This window comes from Toxotes jaculatrix, chromosome 23, assembly GCF_017976425.1.
Source record: "Toxotes jaculatrix isolate fToxJac2 chromosome 23, fToxJac2.pri, whole genome shotgun sequence".
Classification (NCBI taxonomy): domain Eukaryota; kingdom Metazoa; phylum Chordata; class Actinopteri; family Toxotidae; genus Toxotes; species Toxotes jaculatrix.
This window is the reverse complement of record NC_054416.1, coordinates 10531083-10541381: the sequence shown is the minus strand read 5'-3', so window position 1 is coordinate 10541381 and position 10299 is coordinate 10531083. Positions and strand designations below refer to the sequence as shown.

The following is a 10299-nucleotide window of genomic DNA, read 5'->3' as shown; positions in this document are numbered from 1 at the left end:
AAAAACAATCTACATCTTTATGAAGAAAACATTGTCATTATAAAATAAACTTTAATAATCCACATTTTTTACAGCATTGTCAGATGTGGTTCATTCTGGTTTTCATACGATGGACTAGGTTACTATTTATAGAAGGAAGAGCTGAAGAAAGAGGAGAAGAAGAAGAAGAGGAAGAAGAAGAAGAAGCAAAGGAAGAAAAGAAGAAGAGTAATAGCGACATTTAAGACATTCTGCACTGCACATGGTTACCGTGACGGTTGGCTGTTGCTATGGAGATGATGTTGCATGTTACCAGGTGATTTTCGGTGACAGTCTTTGGGATCGTTCAAAGCTATGGGGTTCCCGTTGTCATGCCCCACCTTCCTCTGTGAACCCCAATAACTTCAAAGACAAGTGATTGAATGATTGATTGAATGATGACATCACTTCAAATGACCCTCCCCACAACATCAAAGTCCCCTCCCCCTTGTTCCCTCACCCACCCTCACTGAAAGTCCAATGGGTACTTGGTTAGCAAGACATTAGATCCTGCCCATCCTCATTCCATCCCTCTTGTGGTTGGACCTGATAGGGTATGGACGTCAGATTTCACCAACACCCCGGCATTCTACTCCTCTGACAGGGCGTGCCACTTGGCGATCTGGCGACGCGGGTGGTCGCAGATCTCCCTCCAGTGCTCGCCGGGGGTGCCCGCTGCCGTTGTGCCCAGCACCAGGCGCCCGAGGACGGTGTTGGGGTTGCGTGAGTTGCCTGTGTCTGAGTCCATCAGCAGCAGTTCCACGCTGGTGTCCCTGAGGCCCTCGTCGGAGGGCAGATCAAAGACAAAGAGCTCGTTGAAGACTGGGTTGGGGGAGCACTTCTTCACATGGGTCTTCTTCTTGCACACGCGCTTCTTGCCGTGGTACATGTTCACCTTGACATATGGATCTAAAGAAGAAAAACGACAAGAGCAGATGAAGAAAGTAAAGACGGAAGAAAAAAAGGCGGTGAATATCCATCCCTGCAGTGGTTGCAGAGTGGCATATTATTCCTAAGCCCGATCAATACAGCGATCAATGGAGCGGAAATGATGGATGTTAGAAATGAGGACAAAAGCGGCTGGCTGTGTAAACACTTTGTGTGTATATGTGTGTGTGAGTGTTTGTATGTGGAGCTTTCCCTTAAGTGCTCTCTATCACATCCTGATCAGATTACTTTAGTGCGGTGGCGGTGTCATTACAGCAACTATCACAGCATCTAAAGTAGTCTGGGCTGCGTGACAGGAAGAGGAAATGTTTTCGGTCTCCTCTGTTCTGTGTTATGTGAGGGAAGCGTGTGCACACATGCACTTGTATTTGTCTGTGTAAGCAGTAGTCCCCTGGATTGGACTTTGAAAGGCTCGGCCTAAAGTGCATGTACCTGTAGGTCCATTGTTCTCAGTCTTGGGCAGATGGCGAGCCTTGAGGACCACCACGGTCAGAGTGTTGGTGGTGGACTGGTAACACAGGGAGAGCAGTAACTCACCTCGGCCTGAGGACTTCTGTGGAGAGACCGGGGAGGGGTGAATGGGTGAGGGATGGAGTGAGGCAGAACATGAGTGAAAAAGAGAAAACAAAAAGGTGATGCAGAGAGAGAGAGAGGGAGATGGCAGGTGTGAAAGGAGACAGAAAAGAAGAGACATTCAGATGTGTTTAAACCAGACCTGAGCTGGCATCGGAACAGTAGGTCAAACAATTCAAGTCAAGAGTCAGAGATCTTTACTGTCATCATGCAAGGATAATGAAATGATTATTACAAACACTCAAATTATTACATACAAACACGCAAACACTGTGAAGAAACTGTTGTGTCAGGCTGAAAAATGATTTTTGTATTCAGTGATCGGCAAATCTGTGTAATGACTTAGCAAATAATTAGCTACTATCAACAGTGTTGTGAGGAAAAATACATAGATACTGTAAATGGTGTCGTGCTGATGATTAAATGGCTGCCAACTTAATAATCGCCACCTGCTTACGGAGCGTGTTCTCGTACGTTAACCAGCACAAAGTGTCACTGAGAAGCTCCCTGATCTGATTTGCGTTAGAGCTCTCACTGCGTTACTGTTCTACATTACACATCCACGTCTGTGTCCACACCCAAGAGAGCTGACGCCTCAGATGCTGTGCTCACACCTAACAGGGTATCACGCCTCCGCTCATGGTTGCCATGGCAACGAGAAGTAGCACACAGACACAGACAACTTCTAGCCCTGACCTGATGTTCAGGTCTCTGAAAATACATTATGTGAGTGCGCTGCCAATTTGTTTCTGTTTCGCTCCCTTGGGGACACTGTAGATATTTTATGGCTCAGAAGAATAAGTGGCACATAAAGACGTTCTGTTCTGTTGTGTTTGTCTCCTTCCAGGGTGAAAACAGGGCGTTGGCTATGCTGCTTGTGACATGCCGTATCGATTCCAAGAACAGCTATGTGCTCACACACACACACACACACACACACACACACACACACACACACACACACACACACAGCTGGACAAAATCTATGCCATGCAGACAAAGAGGGCCACCACCCTCTCAGGAAAGAGGTGGTACTAATCAGACAGAACAATGTAAATGTCTCATATTAGGAAAATTCAGCCAAAGATCATCTTAAAACATGTCTCCCTGCATTTTAAACACATAACCACATGAAGACATTAAATAGCAGAATAAACCAGAATAAAATAATGCAGAATAGTTATTTTCTTTGCACCTGCCAACATCAAATCCAACAAAAGAATCCCAAAATAACCCACTGCAAACCACAGATTCTAAAATGAATTTTCTATTGATTGCATGAAAACAGGTGCAGACAGCACTGACCCCTCCCTACAGCTGAGGTTTATGAAATTTGTCTCTCCTGGGACCCAAATGAGAAATGGAATTGAAAAAAAAATATATATGGTTAGTCTCAGTGTGGGGAGAGGCAGCTGAACATAGGTTAAGAAATATTGTCGTCTTGATGATAAAAATACAGAGGGAGCTCTGCAGAGAGAGAATCAAGCTTTTGTATTTCTCCGAATCAGAGCAGCATTTCCCAGCATTTCTCCTGAGTACCACATATCATATCAGAGATCTTTACAGATATTACAGATTGCTCACATTCCTCCTGGGAAGGTACAAATGTGCAAAAAACGTATCCGCTTCCCCCTGGTAGGCACATAGCTTCCATTTTAGCAGAGCTCTGCAGAGTACATTATCAGGCCTCAAATCTATAATTACATTGATATCATCTCACATTCCACCTGCAAATGTACAAAAGCTCATGTACAGCCAAACCATCTAGTATCAATCTATAGAGAGCTGCTGCATACTAAACCACAGACCTGGGATAAGGATGTGGATATTGTCTTGCTCTTCGTTTTTTAAATCCATGAAGACACAGAATGTAATGCAGCCAAACCTGCTGCCACAATACAAGCTTATACAGGAAGTATAGATATACTGTAAAGGTGAGGACTCTCTTACAGTGGTGCTGATACTACAGTACCTGACATTACTCTAAAATGAAAGATGTCCTACTGGAAATGAGCTTTAGTACATTTGTGGTTCTCACTGTTGCCAGGAACAGCCAGTCTGGAGGAGAAGATTATTGACCACCAGCCCACAGATCTATAATGGTGTGGTGTGGATATCACTCCACCTACTCAATACACTACTGGGAGAGTAAATGTACATGTGGGCCTCATCCCTATCAAATTAGCCATGTCTGCACTACTGCTTTAATTCTCTGATGCTGTTTGGATAATTAAAAAAATACATAATTTAAACACAAAATAAATGTAATTCAGATTTTTCAGTGGTCTAAACCTCGCTTGCTAAGTGGCAGGTATGTATGAAACATGTCAAGTCAAATCTGGCTGTTAAATTCCCCGATGACAAACAGTGAATGACATGTTTTCAGGATTTAAAAAAAAGAAAAGCAAAAACACCAAAGGCTTCCAAACTCACTGCAGTCCATTTCAGCACCTCAGTATCAGCTTGCAAATCCATAATGATGCACCAGATACAGTCTCTCTGTCTCCACAGAGGGATATATTTCATATCTACTCTCTCAATTGGCTTAATTTCACATTAACAACCTAACCTAACCTAACTAGAGACAGATATAACACAAATAGGATGTGATGCAAAGTGAATTAGTTTAATGCATTTGCGAAACAATACCAATTCATTCTGCCATCAGAGTTAAATTAAGATTTGAAAGTGTTATGAAATATTTTAGTGTGGTTGGAGGAAATATAATATGATGCATTTGCATTTAGATGAGTTTGAATAAGCTCTGTGATTAATTGCATTTTAATAACTTTTAATAAGACTTTCAGAATGATTATGTACTGATTAATAATTTAATAGCGGAAGTTCAGCTCAGAACTTCTGTTTTAGTTTTATGCAGTTCTCTAAACTGACCTGTTGCAGTGCTTTTAGAGACTCGTGATGCAGGCACTGATGGTACAGTGAGGGAAATGATGAGTCATTATGGGAGCAATTTTAGAAATGTAAGTGATTTCCTGGTCAGTTTGAGTGTTAGTGGAATTGTTGTTGTCATGGCACTTTGCCCGCTGCAAAATCAGTCACAGTTCACTGCGTGAATAAATTTGATCCAAATGATTCAGCTGGAAAAAGTCCATTAAAAGATGACACTTAGAATCAGGGTCATGTATTTATCAAAAACAATTATGAAGCGAAGCAGAGGATGATTAAAACAGAAAACAAGATTTCAGAGGATTCAAACTTCTGGGTTGTTCTTACCTTGACGTTCCTCTTGATGATCTCTCGGCTCATCAGGACACGCCCCTCTGATAAGTCGATCCCAGACAAGGGGACGAGGGTCTCGCCTATGACCTCATCACGGGAGAACCTGTCAAAGCTGAGCACCATGAAGTGAAGGGCCAACTCCGACACTCGGGCCAGAGGGATCCCGTAGAAGCTGAAGGTCTCGTCAAAGGCGGGGTCCAGAGTCTTCCTGAGGACTCTGGTCTTCACCCGGTGCTTTTTCTCCGGCAGCAGGGTCAGCTTGATGTAGGGGTCAGAGGTCAGTGACTGTTCATCAGTTGGGGTCAGGCCATGGGCTTCCTGGATTAAAAAGTCAAATCAATCAATCAGTCAAAATGGTGTAAAACCATTTTTATTCAAGTTTCTATCAAAACACTGACTGAAGACACACACACCTAAACACCAGCACTAAACACATACAATACCTTGATATGGACAATGAATGCCTTCCTCTCTGGCTGGTACTCCAGGGAGAAGTGGAGAGTCCCTAATCCACCCTCCCTCTCCTCGCCATGGGGCTTGTCCACAGCTGGGGTGGGTGCCTGGCTGGAGAGGGTGCTAGATGGTGAAGGGAGGTCACGGCGGTCTATTGCCCCAGGTTGGGTGAACCCTGCATGGGGAGATGGCAGCTCCAGGTCTGGGGAGCTCCGCACCTTCTGGTGGTGGTGGTGAAATGGTTTGGTGGTGAAGTTGCCATTAAGATCCCGCTTCTCCAAATCCAGGTGCAGAGCCGGTCTGGAACCGTTCGGACTTGACACCTGTTTACCGGTGCCAGACGGACTCACTGGTGACACAGTGTGGCAGTTTCCGTTAACGTCAGTTTTACTGGTGTCGTTTGTTGTTGTGGTGGCAGGTGCAGCGAACTTCTTCTTGCCACTGAGGCTCTCTGGGTAGATGTCGACCCCTTTGAGCATGTGCACAAACTTGTAGGGAGGCGTCTTCTGGGATTTGGTGTTTTTACGCTGGCAACAGATCCACGCAAAGGCTGACACAGTGAAGACAAGGCCAAAGACACTCACCACAGCTACACCCACTGGCACTGCCACTGTGGGGGAGGACAGACAGAGTGGAGGGAGGGAGGAAGAGAGTGAGTGGGAAGAGGGGAAAAATAACTTTAATTAGACATCTAACGACACAGTGTGAAACAAACAGCAGTAAAAGAATCACACATAAAACAATTGTTCATGTTACTCAACTCCAACGCATTTTATTGTTGTACTGAGACAACTGAGTCCATTTTGTGTTTCTGACTGACGCAGGCTGCAGTCTTGACTAAGAAGGAGATGAAAACACCCATCAATCTGTTCAAGCCTGATGAAGAGTCATCATCGCTGTGTTTCCAAATTCCAAACATGGCCACAGAATGTCAACAGGAAACAGCTGGGGTAAGTAATGAACTGCTGAGAGAGCTACATAACGCCATTATGTTGTTATGTGAGCGGTCGGTTTCTTGATGGACGGGTTTCTAACTGGCTGATGTTCAGGTCTCTGTTCTGGCTGAACGCAGACGCACAAACCGGGAAACAAATGTACACCAACGTCAAATTTTCTCTTGGCTGGTATCACAACATTTATTTTGATGAGGATAAGGATTATGAAGATCATCACCATATTCAGTCATATATATGATATGATATGTGAGATGCAAACCTACACTGTAAACAGGTTAGGGAAGATTTCTTTTGACCGATGAACAGACTTTTAAGAGGAAACATCTGGAACAAGTGATGCAGAGAGCCAACATCATCTTATGTAACATACAGCGGTAAATTCTAATAGATTATAAGAGGTTTTGTGCAAAGCAGTGTATTCCTTATACCACAGTATGGGCAGGATGGTTCCTCCTGAGATCCCATCTGCAAGTATGGCATAATAGCCCAGATATTTGTGATAGGCCCTGTCTTATGTTCTTTTATATTCCTCCTACAGGACCGGAGAATTTGCTCAAGGAAAATGGCCGACACTTTTTACTCACACAAAGACCTAATTCCTTTCAATGGTACTTAGCGCATAATATCACTAAAATGTTACTATGGAGACATATTACAGGTTTGCCACTGAATGCTTCAGTTCTTTGTTTGGTGGTGTTGACCCGTGACTCAACAACAATTACACTGCCTTCTCATGCAGTCAGAGCTAATAGGTCCATTTCAGTGGAGGAAACGCAGACCCTTTTCCTGCAGTTAAGAGGGCGGCCCCGTGGAAAAGCACTCAGGTTAACACCCATTCAAAGAGAGGGTGGGGGGGGGGGGGGGGGGGGGGAAATGGGTCAATCATGTACTGATCTGTATATATGAATCTTCATCTGCTCTGGTCAAATTTACTGTATTTCGCAGCTGTCACTGTATGAGATCATCTTATCAAATCTTATCTTATAAAAGCCTGGTTGTCTGGGTGACTGATACATACTTACTGTTTACAAAATATGTGAAGAACATGTATTTTATTACAATTTTCCTATAACTGACATACAGGACTTTACAGGAAAACATTATATTATTATTATTATTATTACGTAATAGTTTCACTTGTTTGCTTCAATTTCTGATCACATAGTCCTGTTTGTAATTCATGTTTCTTATAGTATTATTCTAGAGGTTATTATGCCTATGTATTTATTTTAAGTGTACATTGTTTTGACATGGTATTTGAAGATGTAGCCTCCATCCAAAATGTATCACTGATCTGAAGCGACTGTCTCTCATGCAGACTCATCCATGGGTGAACAATAAGGAGGGACAGTCAGCTCATGTCAATTTTAAAATCACAGACTGTTTTCGACCTTTTTTCTTTCCTTTTCATCAATATTTCAGCCTAATGTCCGGGGTGGAATGGTTGGCAACAAGGCAACAACAACAACAGACAGGTGGATGTGGCAGCGGGAGGGCGGAGAGGGAGCTGCTGAACCGAGATGAAATAAATAAAACAAACAGGTGCTTACCAGGCTTCACCCGTGTTACAGCAAGGCTTACTCAATTCCAAATAATTGTAATAAAAATAATAAATGAACTTGTCGGTAGCAATAACGTAGAAATACATCCGTGCCTCCACCATGCTGCTTAGTTTTCCTGGTAACTAACTGTCGCCCTAAAGCTATAGCCTCAAAATGGAGGCTGGAGGTCTCTCCGCAAACACGTTACATTATCCAGGAAAAGGTTTAAGCAACACATTGGACAAAGCCTTTTATTGGTATTCTTCAAAATATTACAATTACTATTATTTATTATTAATTCACGATTTATAAAAAGAAGAAATTTCAAATTTCAAAGCGTAAACTGGGAAGTGACAAATAATCCTCTCGCGACTGATAAAACCAAGACTTTTGAGAGGATGCACGCGGTACTTTTTAAAGCTGCCAGCCTCACACCTTGACACACCTGTGCCTGTCTGGGTGAATTAAAGCCGTCAGAGTCCGGACTCACCGAGCTGAGCTCCGTCCTCCATCACTGGAGCCATGGTCGCTGTCTCTGGTGCTGAAAGGGTCCGGTTCTGCTTTCACACCGAGCCCCTGTGTTTCTCCGGGGACGGGGGAACTCGCTCTCCTGACGTCGAGGCGCAGCGTATATCCAGCAATACTTCGGCTTTGATTATGTTCAATAATGCAGAGGGTTTTGTTCGGTGTCAATAATTCAACGAGCAGCCCTGTTTTCCCAGAGAGAAGGACGGAGGGATGCTCTGCTCGCAAGATGCTGCTGTTACTCTGCGATGCGTGAGTGTGTGTCTCTGAGGCGGCAACACCCTGCTTCTTCTCTCTGTCTTTCTCTCTCTCTCTCTCCCTCCTTCTCTCTCTCTCTCTCTCTCTCTCCTTATTTTCTCAGTGTCTCTCTCACCCTCCCCTCACCTCCTCTTCCTCCCCCCCCTCCCTGCCGGTAACGCTGAGCTCATCAGTGCTGACGCAGTAGTGACGGAGGCTGGCTGTGAAATCAGGACCCCCGGTGAAGCAGCACAACAGGGCTGCCAATTTCCCTGATTGATTGTTAGGGAGTGGATGGTCCCAGTCTGTGTGTCTCTCCTCCTCTGTCTGTCCGTGATTGTGTGTGTGTGTGTGTACACATCCTTATTCAACAAGACCGGTGAACAGATTTGTTATACCGTGCTCCTATCGTTCATTAAAGTAAGTGGTCATTTGGCTAATAGGGTGTTAGGCAGTGATGCTTTCCTCTGATGCAGATTGGTAGTAAAGAGAATAAGAGGTCACTTTAGGAGGAACAATTCATTTAATAGTCTGCAGTGTTTACATTATACTATAGAATTTGTTGTTTGGGTTTAATTACAGTTTATAATAAACCTTCCAAACTACTGCAGCACAGTATTTTATCATGAGGGCACAAGTTCAGATTTTTTTTTCATGCAGTGTTGATACAGCACGATATACAATTGTATATATGTAAAGTGTTTGCAATTCATTTCATAGGACTAAAAGACAAGGGACAGAAAAAAGTAGGAATGGAAAAGGAAAGAAACTAAATAATCTGGATAAAGTGAAGTTTTTAGGTTGTGTGAGGTCAAACAGGACTTTGTCAGTGGTAATTTTTTTTTTTTTCACTGTTCATCTTACCCAGTGAAGCTGAACTGTGTTATCTGAGTCTTTGCAAAATTGTATTAATGTGTCAAATAAATATAACATGTCTAACTGTTATTGATGCACTGCAACATAAAAATACAAGACATAAACATACAAGACATAAAGACATAAAAGATTTTCTACTCACCAGAAAGATGAAGGCTTAAGCCTATCTGTCGCTGAGCACACTACCGGCCGAACACTCCCATTTTTCTAGTTTTTATTTAAAGTTCAGCAGCTCCAGTCCACTGAATAACCTGAAAAATACAAAGGTAAGTGGTAAACTGCCCAAGGTAAAAGATAGATAAATAAATAAATAAAATGTAGGTCACCAAAAACTGAAAAAAAAAATCATTCAGATCTCATAGAAGTGATTAAAAACAGGTTAGTTTACAGCTGTCAGAAAGATGAGAGGAAAACAGCTAACAAAGGAAGACACACTTGTTGGTCAGGGCTTCATCCTACAGCAAGATAATGGCCCAAAAACATTAGAGGAAAAGAACTAGACAGTGGCTTCACACGATGGAAGACCAGGAAAGCAACCTGCAAGATGAACTCACTGAGCAACAGTTGATTTCCATTATACATTTTCTATTCCACAGCTGAATGAGTCCAAAACTTAGATTAAATTTAGTTCAACAAGAAAATTCAACCATTCCTTATAAAATCACAAACTGTTTATTTTGTTCTATTGCTGAAAATGTCAGGATACACAGGGCAATGCCTGTTCTGAACTGCCAGCTGGCACAGCATTTAAAACGATGAAATACTGCCCCCTGCTGGCTACAGTAAAGAATGCATTTTACTTTTCATACCCATCAGGTTAAGCGTACACAGCAAGCTAAATTCCAAGCAACAAATGGCGGCAATTTTATACCAACTGTTTACCAAGTCTCCCTTACTTATTGTTGCTGTGCCTGTAAGACTCTTCACTGTTC

General features: G+C 43.0%; 1 protein-coding gene across 2 annotated transcripts; it reads right to left on the bottom strand.

Annotated features, from left to right (window-relative positions):
- Positions 1-436: 436 nt before the first annotated feature.
- On the bottom strand, positions 437-9597 carry syt4 (synaptotagmin IV). Of its 2 annotated transcripts, none has more exons than XM_041031270.1 (5): positions 9510-9597; positions 5223-5842; positions 4774-5097; positions 1399-1519; positions 437-927 (listed from the first exon to the last, which is right to left on the bottom strand). In XM_041031270.1, the coding sequence occupies exons 2-5, from the start codon at positions 5709-5711 to the stop codon at positions 608-610; spliced, it is 1254 nt and encodes a 417-aa protein (XP_040887204.1). In that variant the 5' UTR covers positions 5712-5842; positions 9510-9597; the 3' UTR covers positions 437-607. The 2 variants fall into 2 exon arrangements, with proteins under 2 accessions (XP_040887204.1, XP_040887203.1); XM_041031269.1 differs by lacking the exon at positions 9510-9597 and adding an exon at positions 8220-8503.
- Between the last annotated feature and the right edge of the window lie 702 nt (positions 9598-10299).